Source organism: Ambystoma mexicanum, chromosome 11 (genome assembly GCF_040938575.1).
Source record: "Ambystoma mexicanum isolate Mex_15411 chromosome 11, UKY_AmexF1_1, whole genome shotgun sequence".
Taxonomy (NCBI): Eukaryota; Metazoa; Chordata; class Amphibia; order Caudata; family Ambystomatidae; genus Ambystoma; species Ambystoma mexicanum.
Window position 1 is genome coordinate 119,662,016 of NC_090934.1, and position 21,908 is coordinate 119,683,923.

Below are 21,908 nucleotides of genomic sequence, written 5' to 3' on the forward strand. Positions count from 1 at the left end.
ACCAACCTATGAGAATGTCCAATGCCTACACCTTAAAGGTTCCCGGATACAAACGGATTACAGCCGGTGGCTCTAGTTTTCCAGTTATAGCCGCTCAATCCTGGAATGGACCCCCCCTTCCCCCCCAAGATCTTAGAACTGACCAACCCTACTCCAGATTCAGATGGAAAGTCATCACCTGATCACCCGGCTACGGACCAATGACGCCAAACCTGACCTCACTTCCTAACTGATCCCTCGCCCTACCTACTCCTGAATGCCCTCCAAAGGATTACTATGCCCGACTACTGCCAACTGCATATCATTTATTTGTATCTTGGTATATCTATTGGGACCACTTGGTCACTGCTAACTTGTGGTTGTATCATTGTTATCCCTGCTTATAACTGTTTATCATTCATTATATGCACCTACCTACCTCTGTAACTAAGCTTCTTTAGTATCTTTATAATGCTCTGTTACTAAGCTTCTTAAATATCCTTGTAATGCTTGCGCCCAGCTACCTGCGGGTTTTGGTCTGCACTATATTAAATAAACAAACAAACGGATGTGTAGGATTGTCCAGCGAAAAAAAAAAAGGCTGCAATGGTGTTCAGAAAACCCTAATGCCGGACAAGCAGTGAAAACAAGGTCATCATAGTTACTAAAAGGATTATTTTAGATGCAAAGCAAGCCGTTCATCTACAATGGCTTTCCTGAGATCTGTTTAACGATCAGAGCTTTGACCTATTAGTTTGAAGATTTCCCAGCCTGAAAAAGATAAAAATTATAAAAAATAAAATAAAAAGTATAGTTACTGCCCATCGGAGACAAAAAAAAAAATATTACAATGCTTTGGATTCAGCAAATACACCTATACTATTAAACACTATTATAAAGAAGCACAGGCAATGGCAACAGTTTGGGCTTTTGTGTAAGCATGACAAATGCACTCACCAGGCACAGCCGTAGTAGTATTAACTGCACATGTGCAGCGCACTCGGCGACTGCTTGTCCCAGCAAGCCCCACCGCTTCCTGACTCCCTGTGCCCGCCTCCCGCACCGCCCCCGGATTGGTGCTCTGCGCGGCCATAAGGAACACTCCAGGGCAGCCCCCTGCCCGGCAGCCCCTGCGGCTAAGGGCCCCAAGGCCAAGGGTGGCTCCAAGATGTGTCTGCAGGGGACGCCAAGGAAGCCAGCAGCCACCAACAAAAACCGTGAGTGTGGTATGGGTGGGGAATAGAGCAATCACTCTACTCCAGAAAACCCCTGCCACTCTATCTTACCTACCAAGAACATAGACTGCCATAATACTTACATGTCCACTCTTTATAGAATTGTGATTGTTAACACATCCACTCTTTATAGAACTTTAAATGTTAGCATGTCCACTCTTAGATAGAAGCACCAAATGTGATTGTTAGCATGTGCCACACTTAGATGGAATTTCTCAAGTTTAGTCTACGCCAAATCTAGACAGAAATGTGACTGTTAGCATATGCCACACCTAGATGGGATTTCAGAAATGTGACTGTTAGCATATGCCACACCTAGATGGAATTCTCAAGCTTAGTTTGTGCCAAATCTAGGCAGAAACATGATTGTTGGCATGTGCCACACTTAGACGGAATTCTCAAACGCAGCCCGCGTTGCATCTAAATAGAAATGATTGTTAGCAAATACCACACCTAGATAGAATTTCAGAAATGTGACTATTAGCATATGTGACTCTTAGCATGCACCACACTTAGAATTATGAACCTAGCTTGCGCGGCATCTAGATCGAAATGTGACTGTTAGCATGTACCGGACCTAGATGGAATCCCACAAGTGCAAGGACAGCAATGCCAACTAACCAACCAACTAACAATTCCATCCCTCTGCATACACCTCTCAAACTATAACCAAACACAACCACAAGCCTTAAACGCAGCAATCCGCACAAACTTCACAACAATGCAACAACAAAACAAACCACACATAGACTTGCACAACAGCACACGACGACTACGGACCATAAAACACCCCAAGCCCAGCCGACGGACCCACCGGGCTGAGGCTGCCAACAGCACATCACTGCTCTCTTGCACTTTTCCAGCTTATTCCTACTAACCCACCCCCCTCCTCCCCTTTTCAGAGCCACCAGAGCGCCAGGGGACCACTTCGGTGGTGATAGTGCGCGGTACAAATGACCTTTAACATTAACATTGATGGCAGCAGCTGTAAAATGGTGCGGATAACAGGGCACCTAATAGCAGTGCCTGGCAAATGCCCAATACTTGTACACAAGAACTGTTGGCCTTGCCAATGCTTGTTTTTAACAGGACTACAATGAAGGACATGCAAAGTGCTTATAAAACAAAGGAGACTGAAAAAAAAAAAAAAAGATTTTTCAGCGTGTTTCCCCATCAGGTTTTTGGTTTTGAAAATGTGGTCAGCCTAGGAGGAATGGTATAACATACTTTCATTGCGGGATGTTTTTTTACTGTGAATTTTTTAACGAAATAATAACAGATCACATTTTTTAGGGGGGTTGGAATAATATATATTTGGGGTGTTGCTGTTCGGGATCATTTAAAAAATACACGTGGATGGGGGATTTGGGGTAAGCACCCCAAAAATAGAGAAGTTTTTTGCTGCCAATTCCGTGGTAAAAAACATTCTGCAATGAAATTACATAGAACGGATGGAATATGCTGCTTGTGATAGCAGCAGAGGAGAAACGTTTTCAAAGGACTGCAACTATATTGAAGACAGTATCCTGTGCCACTTTTCTAGTACTGGAACAAATTGAAGAACTCAACCTCGTCTGAGGCAGCATCTTCAAAAGCAGCTTCATTTTACAGCCCAGCTTCTCTCACCCTGTGAGGGCATTTCCCCAAGCCCAAGTTTATGTTTTCCACAACTTGTTAGTGTTAACAAGGACCTATCACAATCCTTATGACCAGCACAGAAAAATACCTTGCACCAAGGAACTCGCCTGATTAATGCTATACCCTTTCACTAGTTAACCAATTGTGGCCTACCCACTACCTCAACTCTATGCTTCATTTAACACCCGACATTGTGCTTTTCCCCCATGGCTAACTATGTGCATATTACATCTATGTACCTATGCCCTGAGCAATGACCGTTTATTGATTTTGTGTGTGCCTGTGCACTGACTGGATGCACCCAGCGACTTGTGCCCAGCACACCACGCCTGTTTGTAATTTGTATGTGTGCTTTCAATTACCCATATGAAGTCCCACTGTCGCCTTTGATCACACGTGCCCGGAGTAATGTTTCTCCCGATTGTGCAACGTAGCCTATCTGAACCGTCTCTTGACAATCGCCTCTCCTATATTTTTTGGGACACTTGACTCTGTTCAAGTGCGCGCATAACCCTATCCTTAGCACTTGCAGCAGATATATTATACCTCCTGCAAAACACGTTATTCCACTGTATAATGATGGCCACAACACTCCTTTCCACTAGCACCACAGAATACTGTAACAAGGTCCCGCCACCCGAGATCGAACAACACCATCCCAGTCTGACAAATATGGCAGCAAAAAGCTCCAGCTCTGTCCAACTGAAATCTGTTTGGGCGTCGGGTCCAGGAGCCTATGCTACTCTCCCATGTACTTTTTTAAAAAATGTCTTCATTAGTTTTAACAACGTGAAACCAAACTTACAACGTTATCAGTGCATGGTGTATGATTCGTACATATAATTCCCCCCCCCCCCCCCCAAGACCACACTTTGTCCATCAGTTCTCATTGTGCATTGTGCCAGATTCCGAGCTCGGACTGCCTGCTTCGTCTGAGATAGTGTCCTCACTGGGCTGGAGTAATGGGACCGTGAGCGCCACCCCATTGGTGCAGGTCTCCACTGGTGTCCAGCCTCTGTTCTTATAGTGCAGTCTCCCATGCTCCTGTTTCGGCTGTCACCCACCTCAGGAGATCCCCCCACCACTGCGCCATGCTTGGGGTTTTCAGGCTTTTCCATCCCATGGCTATGAGATTTTTCGCCGTTATGTATATTAAGTCCTTCAGCTTGTTCAGAGGTTTGTTTTTCCTGCTTTGTTTGTATCTGCCCAAGATGCGAGCTGCTGGTGTCTGCACATCTATATAGATGCCTGCTTCTGCCACTTTTGAAGCAGCTTGCGTCCAGAAAACTTTTATCATTGGACATCCCCAGAACATGCGAGTCATTCCTGCCCTAGGTTCCTTACATTTGGGGCATACTTGGGCTCTCGCTCCCCTGAACCTTGAGATGACTTCCGGCGTGAGGTATGCTCTATTGGTGATGTAGAACTGTACGAGTTGCAGGCGGGCGTTCGTGGAGATCTTTTTGTGGTAGTGGGTTATATTCCCCCATTCCTTGTCCTCAAATTCTAGGACTAGTTTGTTTTCCCACTTCACTCTGCATTTGAGTTAGTCTTTGGTCGTGCGATCCATTACTGCTTCGTAAAGCCGTGATATTTCATGTCCCCCCCTCAGCCGTGTTTAGCATGGTTTCAATGACCTCATGTTCTGCTTCCGGGTTTGTAACTTCTGGCCATCTGTGCACAATTCTCTGCACCACTGCTCTGTGGAGCAAAAACTGCCCTGTCGGCAGTCCTGTGGCCTTGTTGAGTTCAGCGAACGTTAGAATCTCCTGTTCGTGTACCAGGTCCCCCGATGTAGCTACGCCAAGGGTGCTACCACTGACTACGCATTTCCTTTTGTCCCCAGTGTCCATTTGCCATGATTGCTGCTATGGGGATTTGTTGGGAGTACGGGTCATCTACCTTTGCTGTCCTGCAGGCACGTCTCCAAAGCTGGGTCCCCAGCTTAACCAGGTATGGGCTGTTTTGTAGTATGCTTGTCGGGACCCAGAGTAGATCCCCAAGTAGCAGCTGGGAAAGGGCCGGTTGTAAGAGTTGGGTATCTATTGTGGTTTCATCCACCATCCACTTCACTACATGTTTCAGTTGACTCGCCAGGTAGTATAGTTCAAAGTTGGGGATTTTCATGCCTCCCCTTTCATAGGGTCTCTGTAGTATCTCCAACGCCACTCTGTCTCCCTCCCTGCCAAAGGAACAGTCTGCAAAGCTTGTTTATTTCCCTGAAGAATGGAGGGGGGATATTGAATGGGACATTGGTGAAATTGTGTAGTAGCCGGGGTAGCACTAACATTTTGAGGAGTCCAGCCCTCCCTGCCACCAAGAACGGCAACTTGCCCCAGAAGTCCATTGATTTCTCTAGGGCATCCTCAGCTCTTACCGTGTTGAGGATGTGCTCGGTTTTGGGGTTGCAATGAACAGTAATTCCCAAGTATTTGAAGGAGGCTGCCCTTCATTGGAGGCTCATGGGGGGGGTAGGGTCCGGTTTTGTTGCCGCTTAGTGCAGCGAGAGGGTAGAGTCCTTGTTAATCTGGATCCCCGTGTATCTGTAGAATCCATCTAGGGTCTCTAGGATGTATGGCAGTAGGTGTTCAGGATTGTGTAGATATAGAAGTGTGGCGTCAGCGTACATTGAGATGAGGTGAGTCACACCGTCTATCACTATGCTCCCCATCCCTGTATTCCTGCCGTAGGTAAGCAGCTACGGGCTCAACAGCCATGATGTATATAACATGGGGGATAGCGGGCATCCCTGTCGTGCGCCCCTGGGAAGAGACCATCTGTTGGAATAGGTTTTGTTCGTGCGTACCCTGGCAGTGGGGTTAGTGTATACAAGTTGGGTCCATTTTAAGAAATCAGGCCCTAAACCCATTTTTATCATGGTGGCATATAGCCATTTCCACCGTACTCAATCCAAGGCTTTGGTAGCGTCTAGGGACGCCACTGCACATTTCTCAGGCCCGTTTTCAGCATTGTATATGACGTGGTGCAACCTGCGCAATTTCTCTGTAATGGTGCGCCCATGCACGTAGCCCGTTTGATCCTGATGGATCAGTAGGGGGACTACTCTACACAATCACTTCGCCAGCAGGGCCGTTAGGATCTTGTTATCTACGTTTAACATGGAGAGGGGACTATACGAGCCGCACTCCGCACCGTCCTTTCCAGGTTTTAGTAGTGGGCTAACAACAGCTTCCCTCATTATTTCTGGGAGGGTGCCATTTTCGCAAGCTTCGTTAAACATTTGGGCTAATAATGGTGCTAGGGTCTCCTCATATGTCTTGTAAAACTCTCCCGGAAGACCATCCGTGCCTGGGGTTTTCCTGGACGGGCGGGATCTAATAGTAGCCAACACCTCATCAGGTGTGATGGGTTCGTCCAGGGCTTCTTCCATCTGTATGGATAATTTGGGTAGCTTAATGATGTCCAAGACATCTATTTCAATGTCCGTGGGGGATGTGGCACTGGAGTAGAGGGCTTGTTAAAACTCAGAGAATACTGAATTTATTTCCATCTGCGTGTGTGCTGTTGTGCCATCTGATTTATGGATGTGGCAGATAGGTGTCCTGGGGGCTTCCCTCTCATAAAGCCAGGCCAATAGTTTCCCTGGTTTGTCCCCTAGGGCATGGCTTCTTTCAATGTATTTCGCGTGACTTAATTTCCCCAGTATCTCCCAATGTTAGGCAGGTTTTTCTAAGCTCAATCCCCTTCTGCAGATGTTCTGAAGTTGAGTCGGCTCTCCCCTCCAACTCCCCCAGCTCTTTTTCAGTGTGTTCCAGCGAGGCTGTGATGGATCTTTGGGCTCCTCTCACAGTTGCGATCATTTCTCCCCCCCACGACAACCTTATATGCTTCCCATACCGTACCCATGTGTCATATACGGTTTGTGTTCGTCTGCCAGAAATCCACTGTGCTTTCTCTTATTTGCTCGCGGAAAGCTGCATCAAGCAGAGGCTCACTTCTGAGCCTCAAGTAGGTATCAGAGGTCTAGACGGGAACACCACCAAGGTAACAGAATGGTCAGATAACACCCTGGGCAGGTAGTGTGCGTCCTCAAACATAGCCTGTTGCTCTTTGCTCACAAATATGTAATCCAGCCTGGTGTGGAGTAAAAGGAGTACTCCCGTTGTTCTGGGTGCTGCTCCCTCCACTGATCTTGGAGTAGGAGCTGTTGCGTTAGTGTAGCTAGTATTTTGGCAGGAGGGGATGGGCGAGTGTCCTTATTGTCTGATCTGTCCTTTCGGGGGTCAAGGGTGCAGTTGTGGTCTCCCCCCATATCATGGTGCTATCTCTGTAAGGGCTAAGCCGCGAGTATAGTGAGCGAAAGGTGCGTCGTGGTTAGGGGCATAGGTGCTGATTAGGCATTCCCCTTTCCCCTCTATGGTGCCGTGTGCTAACGCCATCCTGCTCTCGTCATCAGTTTTAGTGCCATTTGAGGGGGATGGTCGGGTCGATCCAGATAAAGACCCCTCTAGCATAGGAGGAGTAAGAGGATCCTATTAATGTTCCCTGCCAGGTCTTGGCCATTGATTCAAGTTTTTGAGCGTTAAGGTGGGTCTCTTGCAGCAGGGCGATCCCAAACGTGCACCATATGCGTGGATTCGGCGTTGCTTGACGAAGCTATTCATGTCCGACGTTCTGTCATGATTTTAATTTTGTCAGTCGTGGGTGCTGGATGATTGGGCATTCGAGGGTGGCGTCTCCTGCGGCTGTTCCTTCGACGTGGTAATTATGAACGCTCTGTGTGGTCTTGTTGTTTCTCCGTTCAAGTCCCCAACTTCAATGCCAACTCTCACTTTCCCTCCCCCCAGTAAAACATCCCAAACTAAAGAAAGGTCCAGCGAGGTTTCCCCCGTTATGACTATGCCGTTTCCGCTCCGTTTGACCACACATTGTCCTCGGGCGCCCTAGGGGCGTGTATATATACACCCCAATAACTTCTGGGGGTAGAAGGTTGTCCGTCTTCAGTGCAGCTCTATAGGGAATCATTCCAGCTGTGCTTAACTGTAATTGCTTTTGTTCCTGAGCGTTTGTGGGTTATAGGTCCTGCTTGCAGCCTCTTGTAGTGCGGCTCACCACGGCTTTCGCCCTTTCTCGTCAGTGTCTGGGATCTACTCCCCGTCCAACCACTCTCAGACCTCCGCCAGGGTCCGAAACAGGAGAGCTTTGTTATGCATCACCTTCAGTCTTGCCGGGTATAAGAGCATGTAGCGCAGTCCGGCTTTTTTCAGTCTGGCTTTGGTGTAGATGAATTTTGCCCTTTTCATTTGGATGTGGAAGGTGTAGTCAGGGTAAATAGCTATCTTCGCAGTCTCTCTCTGAATTTGGCCACCCGATCTAGAGAAGGCCAAGATAGTCTCTTGGTCCTTGTAGTTGAGCACTTTTGCTATCACCGGCCTCGGTGGGATTCCAGGGGGTAGCCGTTTGGTGAGCGATCGATGGGCTCTTTCAATTGTAAAGCCTTGCAAACGTTTCTCTGCTCCTATTTCCTGAAGCAAGAGGTTCTCTACATAGTTTGTGGGATCTGATACTTCGATGTCCTCCGGCAGGCCCAAAAGTCTGATGTTCCGGCGTGCCCGCCCTTTGGCCTCCCCAGCCCTGTCCTCCAGCTTCTTCACTCTTTGCTGCAGCACGTCCACATCTTTTAGGAGCTGCGTTTTAGCCTCAGTATTTTCTCAGACCCGGGTTTCCAGTGCTTCAGTCCTGCAGGCTATGGAGATCTATGGCCACTGCATCAATTTTATTTTCCATTGTTTGAAGCATCTTGATGGCTTCTAGGATCTGAGAGTTGACCAGTTCAGTTGTCGCTTCAGAGGAATCAGGCAGCGCTGCCGCAGCTTTCCTGTTTGTAGTTTCAGGTCCTGTGGCCCATCCGGCAGTGTAGGTTTCCATGGTGGTTTGGTGCCGTTTGGCTCTCACCCCCTTCGAGGACATCACAGTAAGGCTGCCGAGGCTTCAGTTGTTCCTGGTGATGGCTTGTGTTGGCAGCGAGTGTAGCGTTATTGCAGGGTGATGCAGGCTCTTGTGCACGCTGCTGTTGCCCCCACTATAGCAGCACTATGTAGTGTGTCTTTTAAGCGTGCTCGCTCCAGGGCAGGTGGCAAGGACATGTTATATAGGCACAGCGGTCCTTCTGTGCGCATTTATTATTGTCTGCCTCTTGCTTTATGGTGTTTCAGGCTCGTGCAGAGTGGCCCTTCCACTGGGGCCTGCTCCAAACCCCCGGAAACAGGGACCAGTTCAAATGGGTGCGCTGCGTGCCGGCGACCCGGGCAGGTCGTTCAGTTGCCAATGTCCGTTCGTGCCACGCCCTCAGACCAGTCGTTCCAACACTCTCCGTGCCGGGGTCTGGTTGAGGCACCGCGCCCCTCCTTTGTACCCTGCGCCAGCCCCGGTGTGTGCAAGCTGTCTTTGGGGGGTGGGGGCGGTGATGTCCAGGTCCTGGGACTCTGGTGTGCGGCTGGTACACTGGGCTCCCCCTCCCGCTGCTCACCTCATACGGTTCTCGCCGGCCTCGCCTCTCCAGCGCCTCCTCCGTCCCCCTTCCCGGAGCAGGTCCCCCACAGCAGCTCTCCCGTCTCAGGGAGCCTGCGTTCCACAGCGGGTCCAGCGCCGCTCTTGCACACAGGTCAGAGCGTTGCGCTCGTTCCCCTCAGTTTCTGTCTCTGCTCGTAGATGTCCGGTCCGCTTCGCAAGTTCTGGGCTCAAACCGCAGCTCGGTGTCAGCACTCACAGTGTTACGCGAGTTAGTTCATGGCGGACGCCATTTTCAGCACGGCTCCGTGGTGTCACGCCTTGCGGTGTCTTGGTCGCAGCAGGGCACTCCCGATCACGAAACTCAGGACAGAACGTCCTGATGGTGTCGACAACGAGTGTTGTGGCTCACAGGCATCTCGGGCTTCTGTGGCTCATAAAGGGCAGTTTATTGTGAGCACATCACACGGAGCTCACCCAAGACGCGGCCTCTTCACATGGCGGTTAGCCACGCCCCCGTACTATTAACAACAAACTCCAAACTCCCTTCATGACTTACTAAGCTGCACGAACCACTCACAAGATTACTACCACCAATAAATAAGAAAACTAACTGCCACGCTAGTATGAAGTGTAATACCAGCTGGCCTACATCTGCATCTGCTACTTGCGTCAACGTCAGACTACAACTCACAATACTAAGCTAATGGTCCCCAATTTACTAACGCTGCGTCAGGCTACAGCGAAAATGGAAGTACACTCCCTCAAAGGAGCACTCCTAAATGCGAGATCCCTAGTTGCCCATGCTATGGACATAGCTGACTTAATAACAGAAGGAAACTTGGACATCCTTGCCATAACAGAGTCCTGGCTACATAATGCAGCAGGACCCTCGTTTATGCTAGCCCTCCCAGATGGATACACGATATCTAGGCAAGATAGAGACGGAACCCGAGGTAGAGGAATCACCATCATATCCAGAGCAAGCCCATCACTGAGATTAGACCCCCACACAAACCATGCAATCTTGCGAAATCCTCACTACCAAACTCCCCCTAAATAATTCCCAGTCACTCACTATCCACCTACTTTACAGACCACACGGCCCACTTGGGACATTTTAAGAGGATATGCACAACATTTTATCCAACAATCTCAAAACTAACACTCAACTACTACCATTAGGTGATTTTAATCTAGGCTTTAATGATGCTTACGGACAAGCATGCCCTTGAAATAGCCAATGTCCTTACTGCTCTAGGATTGTGACAAAAAGTTGACAAACCTACCCATATTAAAAAGGTAGAACTTTAGATTGGGTAGCTGATCAGAACTGCACGGCCACCATTACTTCTATCATGCCACAACTGTGGACAGACCATTCACTCGTGCCTTTCACACTATCCACCTCTAACCACGGCCCTGCAATCGGCACCACCCTGCCTAACTAGAAATAAAAAGACTACTACAGTGGACAAATGATCCCTGCTATTCTTCTGACTTTAAACTCACTGACAAGCTAGACCCCAGTACTCTGGCCCATGAATGTAATAAAATAGTGTTTACCACACTGGATAAAATTGCCCCACTGAAAGCAAGTAAACCAAAACCCCATTTAAACAAGTGGTGTACTCACAATTAAAGGACTTCCGTATTATGAAAAGGAAAGGTGAAACTGGAGCCTATGCCCCTCCATTGAGAACAAAGGCAAGTTAACTACCATCTCTATGCACTATAAAAATGAAGTCCACCTGGCAAAATGGAACTCATAACGAATGCATTGCCAAATCCAATTCAAGTATGAAGGAACTATTCACTATACTAAAAGAACTAGAGTCCCCAAGTGTACATGTGTATTAAAAACAAGATTTGGTGTTCATACATGCAACATGCACTAGCTAACAAAATAAATACACTGCAAAATAAAATTAAAAAAAAAAAAAAAACACAAAAAAAAGATACTCTGAACTTGCAACACCCTTCTAAACAGCTGTCCGCCCAGTGATATACCTACTGACCAGACCACCAGATTCCGCTTTACTAAAACTACTATTTTAGAGGTAGAGAAAACTACCCTATCACTCAAACCATCCAATTGCAAAGGCGACATTTGTCCAGCTCAGATCATAAAAGATGCTACTAGAGATCTGTCGCCATTTATTTCCAAATTGATTAATGCTTCTTTCCCTCTGGCACCATTCCTGCTAACCTTTAACAATCATGGGTACTTCCACTCCTGAAAAAGCAAACTCTAGACCCACTTATTCCCACCAATTACCGCCCCATCACGACGGTACCATTTCTACTCAAAATATTAGATAAAGTCGCAAATACCCAGATTCAAAAACACCTTGAACTGCACAAGCTCCTGGGAGCTAGACAATCTGGTTTCCCCCACTACATGGGACGGGAACTGCCCCGATTGACTTAAAAACCCAGGTGGATGAGCTGAGAGACAATAGGAAGACCTAGTGGATCATAAGGTCTTATGCAAACACTTGGACTCAGTATCTCACTTTTCCACAGAGGGATAGAATCCTTCCTGAGCGAGAGGACCATGAGGGCGTTTTCCCAATCAGCAGTGGCAGACCCTACCCCTATTCAGTGTGGTGTATCCCAGAGCTCCTGTGTCTCCCCTACTTTATACAATATATTCACCAAGCCCTCATTCGATGATCTGGACCTTCTGGGTATCACCCACACTAACTATGCAGATGATACACCGATTCTCCTCCCCCTTTCCGGGAATCATCGCAAGGACTCTGCGTTGGTGAACAAGGTATATCTCACCATCCAGGCATGGATGGCCATCCACGGTCTATGTCTGAATGACGATAAAACAGAGTTAATAATCCTGGGTACACACTAACCTCAATAAACTGGGTCATCAATACGCCTCATTCACCATCGATGGAAATATCATTAGGGTATCTAAGGAGGTAAAAACCCTTGGATTCTACCTTGACTCAACTATGTCCTTTGATAAACAAGTTAAATCCCTGGCTTCTACCACTGCTTACACTTGTTAAGCTCATTAGAGCTGGTAAGCCATTTCTCTCAAATGACAGCTGGTTCGAGCACTAATACTCTCTTGGCTAGATTACTGCAATGCTCTCTACAATGGTGCTAACAAAGCTACTATTCAGAGGCTACAAATCCTTCAAAACAACGCTTTGAGAGTTGCACTAGGTATAAACAAAAAAGTACATATCTCCTCTATGAGACGCCAACATAAATGGCTCTCTACCCATAGTAAAATACAGTTAAAAACGGCCTCCTTGACCTATGAAGTACTAAATAATGCGGCCCCTAGCTACCTAATAGACTGAAGAGAAGAAGAATTTCTATTAGACCGACTAGAGCTGGCAATGCCAACTGTATTGTGGTACCGATATTTAGACTCACTAAGATTGGCGGCCACAGTTTTCGTCTGAAGGCGGCCAAACTATGGAACTCTTGCCTCCTGAGATGACGGTAGACCAACCGTATCTACACTTTAGAAAGCACTATATCAACCTGCTCAACTCTACTGAACACTAGCCATACGAGCAGCACCCACCTGCCTCATCAAGGCTGCCTAGTCCATCCCCAGCACCTAGTGAAAAGGAGAAGCTAACTTGTTTATAACCTGTACATTTGTATTCACTGTTATGCCTCTGCAATATTGCCTTTGTAATTTTACCTGCAAATTTATTGTGTTGTAATGTGAAATAGTTTGTAACCCTGTAAGCTTTGCTTCACCCTACTGCTGCGCCCTGTTCCCCTTGGGTTTGGTGCGCATTAGAAATAATTAAGTTGTGAGGGAAACCCCTGTAGGGGAAAAAACATTGTGTGGTAATCCTTTCTGGGTATGATATGATTGTGTATAGGCGCTATATAAATAAACTATGTGTTTCAAAGCGCTTCAAGGCAAGGGAGGGAACAAGGGAAAATACAACCACATTCTTACAGGCCAAGAACAGTAAGGATGTGAAATTAACTATTGTACTCGACCTGACGACATTTCAGATAGTGCAAGAGCTAAGACATAGATAAGGAAGGGAAGGGAAGAGTGGGAAGGAAATGGAAACAGACAGCGACTACCGTACTAGGGCCGACGACATTTCTGGTAGAGCCAGAGAAAAACAAAAAAGGCGAGGGAGAGAGGTGCAGAAAGGGAGGGGAGGAACAAAACAAGCGACTATCGGGTTTAGTAGATGCTGCCAAATTTCAGTAGTCCAGTGAAGGCAAGAGAGAGTACAACCCAGATAGGAAGTGTCCAGAGAAGGCAGTAGGCAGAGTCCAAATAGAGAAGATCTGAACAGCAGAATAAAGTAATTTCCGCAATGCCAGCACAGGAGGAGTTAGTAAATCCAATGAAAGAATTAGCACTGCAGAGTATCTGTAATCCCAACACGGGAAAACTATGTAATTGAAGGATTGTTCTATGCTGAAACTGCGCCTCGGATAGTATCCGCCAAGGACCCGCAATAGCAAAGGGCTGCACATAATGCAGTAGCCCTGAACATGCAGGAGGCAATCTGGGAGGTACCCACGTGACGTACAGCAAGGCGGAAATTAGGAAACAGTAACAAGGTGAACGGCAGCAGAAAGAATGCGGACGCCTGCAGTAAAGGCAGACGGAGGACAGAGTATAATGCACAGAGAACTAGAAGTGAAAAGGCGAGTGAAACGCCCAGTATACAAAGAGTAACCACAAGAATTATAGAAGAAGGGTAGCTTACCCAGCAAAATAGGAAAACTAGCGTTCTGCTAAGAAAAGGATCACATAGCAACGAGCCGGGTTTCCTACAACAGACTGCTTATAAGCTTAATGAAGCAACAGGCACAGTGCCCTCTAATGTCACAACTAGAATGTTGTCTGAGTTGATGAATTGAGGACCAAAACACAGCCATCTTGGGAAGGTCAGTAGCCCATAAACCGGTCTTCTGCACCAGCGCTGCCAGAGAGAACACTTAGAGCTGGCATTCCTAACAGGTGAGCTCATAAACACCTATACACTGTGCCCTCCCACACCTCAAACGTAATTCTTCTGTGTCCCTTGTATGCCATTCATCTTAGCTGTACTCGAATCAGTATTCAAATGCAATAGTTTGGGCTTTATACAGCCCAAACTAAAAAGAGAATGCAAGTAAAATGTTTGTTTCTAATGATAATGCATTTGTCATCAACTTGGTGAGTTCACAGCGCATTTTGTAGTATAGTGAGGTGGGCAGAGTTTGGAGTCCTGCTGTGGGAGTGGCACAATGCACAAGTGACCTGTAGAGCTTTAGTTGGAATGTTGCTCTCGAGCTGGTCTCGCGGACTCGCGTATTGTACTGGGGGAGCCGCGTGACCAGCGAGAGACAGTTGAAGTTTGAAGAGAAGAGGAGTGTGGGGGCTCCAGGGAGCTTCGCTTATTAAAACTTGGAACCACTCACAGTGTCCAAGGGTAATTCTTTCATATGGCGACGAGGAGCGGAGCTCGCCGCGGAGCCGCCGGAGTGGTCCTGTGACATGGAACTTGTTGTCGGGACCTCCGAGGTAGTGATCCCAACGGCTACGGTGTTCGCGTAGCAGGGATAGAGGTGGGGGAGGCCACAAGGGAACAGTCTCGGCAGCAAGGACTTTGGTGCAAGGAGACGGTGTCCGCGGCAGCCGCTGAGGGACTGTCTAGGCGGCGACTTTTTGGAGCCGCAGGGAGACGGTCTTCGCGGCGGAGGCGGAGTGGGGAGCAGGAGCTCTTCATTCTCCCCACCTCACCAAGTGTAGTACCCAGTCCCCTGAAGACAAAGAGGTGAGGAGGAAATACGAAGAGGGAGAGGGGGCTGGGGAGGCACATACGGGTACAGTGCCATCTAGTGGAACAATTGGAAAGCGCAGCCTAGAAGAAATATTGGAAAAAGGGAACAAACTTAAGGGAACTTAAGGGAAGGCAATTTCTAAGTTAAGCTGGGATTCAGGAAGTAAAGTGCCACCCAAAAGAAGGAAGTTGAATAAGGGTTGTTGTTAGGTTGGTGACTGAGGTCTACAGGGAGCAAATTTGAAGTAATTGACATTGTAAAGGGAGGAGATAGAGAACTGGTATGCAGAATACTGGTAGAGACTAAAAGAAGACGGAGGAAAATATTTAAGGTGGGCAAGAGGATACATCCCGGGTGCAATTGTGCATACAGTCCAGCACTGAATAGATTGGCCTATAGTACACAATTATGGCTGCAGCGAGTATGTCACCGCCACCCCCATTCCTGTCAGAACCCGGCACTCCACCAATAAGATGGGACAGGTGGAAGAAATTGTTCGATACTTACCCGATTGCAATAGGGGGGTGATAAGTTTGCGGCGGCGAGAAAGGAAGCTATACTGCTCCATAACTTAGGAACTGAAGGCAGAAGTGTTTATGATGGATTGCCTGACCTCGTGCAGCAAAGCCAGGGTGAAATCGACCAATATTCAATGGCAGAACAGAAATTGGAGATCCATTTTGAGGCCAAGAAGAACATAACGTTTGAAAGGCATAAGTTCTTCCAAAGGATACAAGATCCACAGGAACCAGTGGAGAACTTTATTGCGGCACTAAGGTCATTGAGTCATACATGTGAATTTGGCTTGCTCACAGACTCCCTTATAAGAGACCAATTGGTCAGATGCACGAATAATGTGAAGATACAGGAAAGACTATTATCAAAAGATGCATCACTGGAAGTAGCCATTATGGAACAAACCCATAAGTACATGTCGACCATGAAGGGAGACAAGCGAGAGGGAGAAGTGGCTGCTGTGAAGGGTTTCCGTAAGAATTTTACAAACAAGGAAATTAGATGTTACAAGTGTGGAAGTAACCGCCACATTTCCACAAGTATGTTTTGTCCCGCCAGGAATATCTCTTGTTTGAAATGCAAGAAGGGGCATTTCGCGAGAGTGTGCAGGGAATCAGGTGTGGTGCAGAATATTGAAATAGGAGGAAAAGTACCGGAACAAATGGAGGAACAAGAAGTGGAACTGTGTAGCCGGACAAAGCATGTGCTGGAGATTTCGGAGGTGTCCAGCAAGGGAGGCGCGCCCACAGATGTATTCATGATCAATGGGAGAGTGGTAACCATGAAGGTGGACAGTTGTTCACCGTGGACGTTAATGTCAAGGGCAACATTTCCGAGTTGCATGCAGGGAGATGTGAACTTGTTGAAAGAACACAACATTGAACCTTATGCATATGGAAACGTGAAGATTGATGTGGTAGGGATGTTCCAGGCCTCTATAAAATACAAGGGAAGAAGTTGTGAAGCAGAAGTATATGTGACGCAAGAAGGGTCATCACTCCTGGGGTGGGGTGAGCAATGGAAATTAGGAATCAGAATCCAAGCTAATGCAGAGAGACCTATTGATGTGGCCGAAGTGAAACAAGTGGGAGATGGAGTATCCCATGGTATTTAAGAATGAATTGGGAATGTTGAAGGGTTTTGAGCACCAAATTCGGCTGAAGGCGGGGGCAAACCCAAAGGTGCATAAGGTGAGGCCAGTACCTCATGAGTTGAGCGAGAAACTGAAGGTGGAGTCATTGCTTCAAAGGGGAATAATAGAAAAAAGTGAAAGCTCGGAGTGGTTGTCGCCGGTGGTGGTGGTGGCAAAGGCGAGTGGAGACATTAGACTTTGTGTAGACCTGAGGGATCTTAACAGAAGCATCCTGGTGGATAGACATCCCCTACCGATAATTGGTGATAAATTATCTGTATTAAATAACGCCAAGGTATTCTCAGTCATTGACCTTTCTCAGGCGTACCATCAGATTCCATTGAAGGAGGAGTGTCAACATTTAACAGCATTTATAACAATATTTGGAACATATAAGTACTGTAGGATGCCATTTGGACTCGCTTCGGCGGCTGCGGTATTTCAAAGGGTGATGGAAACAGTACTGGATGGTGTAAAAAACATTATTGTGTTCCAAGATGATGTTCTGATATATGCTAGTTCCAATAAGGAACATGATGAAGTGTTGAAACAGGTGTTGAACAGATTGGGTGAGGCAGGGCTAACGGTGAAGAGGAGCAAATGTAAGATTGCACTGAGCAGCGTGGAGTATCTGGGACATGAAATTGATGAGCAGGGAGTGAGACCGAAGAGGAATCTAGTGGAAGCATTGAAAGATGCACCGGTGCCAAAGGATAAGGAACAAGTCAAATCATTTTTAGGGTTGGCCGAGTATTATCACAGATTTGTGAAGGATTTTGCCAAAGTATCTGTTACTTAAGAAAGGGGTGAGATTTGAATGGTCAACAGAATGTGAGGTGGCTTTTGAGTGCATTAAAAAAGCAGTGAGTGCAGCACCATCAATAGGAAGATTTGATTCTAAGGATAGAAGTGTGTTGGTGGTGGATGCGAGTATGTTGGGGTTGGGGGCAACGTTGGTGCAGTATGACAAAGATAATGTGGAGAGGGTTATTGCGTTTGCGTCTAGGACGCTAAGAGGAGCAGAATGTAAATATTCCGTCATTGAAAGAGAAACATTAGCCATGTTCTGGGCGGTAAATCATTTTAAGTATTTCTTGTGGGGGAGAAGATTCGTGGTCAGGTCAGACCACAAATCCATGGTGCAGCTCTTTGAAAGTGGAAGGTGGGCGTTGGGTTCTCCAAGAATAAGTAGGTGGGGTTTAGGACTTCAAAATTTTAACTTTGATGTGAGCTACTTGCCAGGAAAGAGGAATGTGGTGGCGGACTGCTTATCCAGGCTACCAATGGAAAGTAATGAGGTAGAAGAAAGAGAGGTAGAGGAGGAGTCAGTGGTGGCAGAGATACAATGTGCAGTCAGCAGAGAGGAGTGGGCAAAAGAAGAAGAGTCAGATGAGAACCTCAAACTTGTAAAGGAATGGACAGTGAAAGGGTGGCCAGATAAAGTGTTGGACAATAAATTCAATACATGGTGGGAGATAAGGGATGAATTGAATTTGTATGAGGGCAGATTGAGGAGGGATAGGTGTTTGGTTCCCCCTCAACCGATTAGATTGGCTTTGGTGAGATTAGCACATCAGGGACATCCAGGGGAAGCTGCCATGAAAAGGAAATTGCGACAGAACTATTGGTGGCCGGGGATTGACAAAAGTGCTGAAAGGTATGTTAAGGATTGCTGGAGTTGTCAAACCAGTGACAAATGCAGATTAGTAAGAGAGGCCCCATTAATACCTAATGTGATACCAGATCAACCTTGGAACAAGTTGGCAGTGGACATTATGGGTCCAGTGACTGGATTGGGAGAAGGATTTAAGTTTATATTGGTGGTGGTAGACTTTCATTCTAAATGGTTCGAATGCGAAGCGGTGAAGGAAGTGACAACCAAGGAGTCGATTGGTTTTTTGGAAAAAGTTTTCCTTAAGGAAGGTGTACCAGAGGAAATTGTGTCGGATAATGGAGTACAATTTGTGTCTGTGGCAATGAAGAGTTTTCTGGCGGGCTACAGCATAAAACACACAAGGACTGCACTGTATAATCCCAAGGCGAACGGTCTAGTGGAGAGAATCAACAGGTATCTAAAGGGGGGCCTGCAGTTGGCAATGAAGTCAAGACAACCATGGAGGAAGGTGTTGAAGATGTTAACATGGAGTTATGTCACTACGCCACACTCGGTAACTGGTGTATCTCCATTTGTGTCAATGAAGGGGAGGGAACCGGGTACAAGACTTTGTCCAGGATGGCTGGGAATGGCCAAGGTGGTCAGTGTGGATCGTGATCAAATAATGAGACTGATTAAATTGAATCAGGAAAGAAACAAGGAACTGTTTGATGACAGGATGAGGGTAAAAGAACAGGAATGGAAGGTTGGGGAGATGGTGTATGTTAAAAATCCCAGGTTGGTGAACAAATGTGTGGAAAGTAAGTTTTTAGGACCTAAAAGGATATGTGCGGTTAAAAGCAATATTGTTGTTTTGGAGGGAGGAGAAGTTTGGTCAAAGGGAAGGTTGGCCAGAGCAAGAATGGAGAAGGAAGATGCAGTGGAGAAGAGATTGGAAAAAAGGAAAGAGTGTGGACAAGGATAAGAATGAGGAAGAAGAAGTGAAGAATAGAGTTGCTGAAGAGGAAGGGAAAGGAGGAATGGTGGATGTGGAAGTGGAAAAGAAGGATACAGATGTAAGAGTGAATGAAGAAGGCTCACATAGGCATAGGTCGAGGCCTGTGTGGATGAAAGATTATGAAACAGAAACATAACAATGTTATGAAAAAAAATTAGATATTAAATTGTTCAATGTTAAGATTTAAATTTTGTATGCATAAAATATATGTATTTTAGGACTCTTTGGTTAAGTGAAATGTAACAGAATATAATTTAGGTTTTCGTAAAATCAGTTCTTATTAGTTGTATTTGCATAAGGGGAAAGATGTGTAGAGCTTTAGTTGGAATGTTGCTCTCGAGCTGGTCTCGCGGACTCGCGTATTGTACTGGGGGAGCCGCGTGACCAGCGAGAGACAGTTGGAGTTTGAAGAGTGGAGGAGTGTGGGGGCTCCGGGGAGCTTCGCTTATTAAAACTTGGAACCACTCACAGTGTCCAAGGGTAATTCTTTCATGACCCTCAAGCCCACTGCCAAAAGTTGGCATCTACACACCCACCAAAAGACTTTAAAGAAATAAAATCCAAGCAAGAACTAGCTTATTAAGCATGTATTAGTGTTTCAAGCAAAAAACAGGCCATTCGAGAAGACTTCAAACACCACCTCTGCTTGATATAACAGTGCATGACAGCTGGCTGGAATGTCAATGAGAGGTTAACACCCCTCTATTAAACAGCTGATTACTCTGCTTTTGTAGACTCATCCATGAGTAAGAGCAATTAAAGAATCAGGAGCTCATCAGCCCCTGAAAGCCTACAGGCGTCATGCAGTCAGCACCACTGTCCTAAGGATGGCCGTCCCACTCAAAGGATGGATTGGGGAGGCGCGGGCGTTTATTGTAGGTGTGTTAACTATTGGCGAGCAAGGATGTGCAGTTGACCCCCCCCAAATCTATGCATATACTTTAAGGGGAGAACCCGAAAATGGATTACCACCGTAGACTTCTTCAATGGATCGAGGGATCTCAAGTGGTTTACCTGAAATGACGTGAATGGGCCACCTTACTAAAACACACCCCCTCCATGCCCCTGCCACCATGGGATCATCAGCCTTACCTGCTCCTCCTCCTCTGCCGGCTACCATGCTGTGCTGGGCCAGGGGGAGAGCCACCCCCGCAGTAACCGGGCCTGGTCGGGCTCTGACTCTCCTCCTTGATGCGAGCCCCGCGCGGGGAGGACGAACCACGTTCCTCCTTGACGCGAACCCCGCGCGGGGAGGAGGAGCCGCGCTCCCGCCGCTTCTTTCTTCGCCTCTCAGCCTTCTCTTCCTTCATACTCCGTGGGCAAGAAACAGGCGCACCAAAACACCGGACCTGTGAGGAAACCGGAAGTGCGCCCGGCTGACGGCAAGAGCAGCATCAGCTGCCATCGGCACGAGGCTTCCTCTTCCGGGTGAAAGAGGTGGCTGCCGAGCACAGCAGAGTAAACCAAGCCTGCCGCCATTTTAAGACGGGAACGGTTTACTTTGACTGTTCCTAAGAAATATAAATAAAATAGGCTATTGTAGTATACTGGTTTTCAGAGCGATTTTTTCAGATGGTTATAACAAGCGTTTAAATAATATACTGTTTAGGCGCATATATTTAGGTTATTATATGCTCTTTATTAATTGCGTGCAGTTTAGCTATCAAACGATCATAATATATAAAACGCATACAGATGTTCTTGATTTATTGAACTTATTATTTTGTGAGCTATTGGGCAAGATTACAACATAGCTGTTCAATGCGAACATTCATTATCGGTTAGAGAACGCCCCTCTTCGGAATCCGGAACCACACTCCCCAGAACACCTTGCATAGCATACTCCCAGAGTCACGGCCTCGCCCCCTCGTTTGTTCAAGGAGCCTTGAAGCTGGGCATGTTTTCTAGGAGAGATGTTTTGGTAGGTTTCTCATCTGTGTTTGTTGCCTTCCTAGTACCGATGTTCCTACTACAAGTCCATCGCTGTTATTAAAGGGTGGTTGGTGTTGTTATTTGTTTTGTAACGTCATTCCTAACAATCATCTGTATAGTTTGCTTTCTTACCTTAAGTTCTGTAGTAATGGGTATAATATTTTGATTTCTAGTGGTTTTTGTTTACTATATTTTGCGGGCCAAGATCATAAAATGCCTTGCTTTGTTTGTTATGATATGATATGGCATTATGTACACAATCAAGACTTAGAGTTATAGATGTGTAGTTATCGACATCAGGAGCATATTCCACCGAGTGTTGATATCCTTTTGCAGGACACTTGCCCACAAGGTGGTGATGACGTCACAGCGTCATTCAAGTCCCCCCCCCATTTGTAATTTAAATTTCTTAATGGCTCTTAACACCTGGCCTAATTGCAATGCAAATTGTTTGACCTTTGGAGGTGATGGTGACCTTTTTTTTTACTGCAAACATGACCATCACGACCACTGGAACAAAGCACTAGCATTGGAATGTAAACCGGTGTCAGAGCGTTAGCAGCTCAACCTGCAGGCTCAAAAGGAGCCGGGGCCACAGAGCTGCCCAGA

General features: G+C 46.7%; 1 protein-coding gene across 1 annotated transcript in view; it reads right to left on the minus strand.

Moving 5' to 3' along the window:
* The window catches only part of SNIP1 (Smad nuclear interacting protein 1), a 106,999-nt gene extending 86,177 nt beyond the window's left edge, over positions 1-20,822 (minus strand). Inside the window, exon 1 of the mRNA XM_069622648.1 lies at positions 20,460-20,822. Within this exon, the coding sequence (XP_069478749.1) occupies positions 20,460-20,677 (218 nt within the window). The 5' untranslated portion in view covers positions 20,678-20,822. The remainder of the gene's footprint in view (positions 1-20,459) is intronic.
* Positions 20,823-21,908: the final 1,086 nt, after the last annotated feature.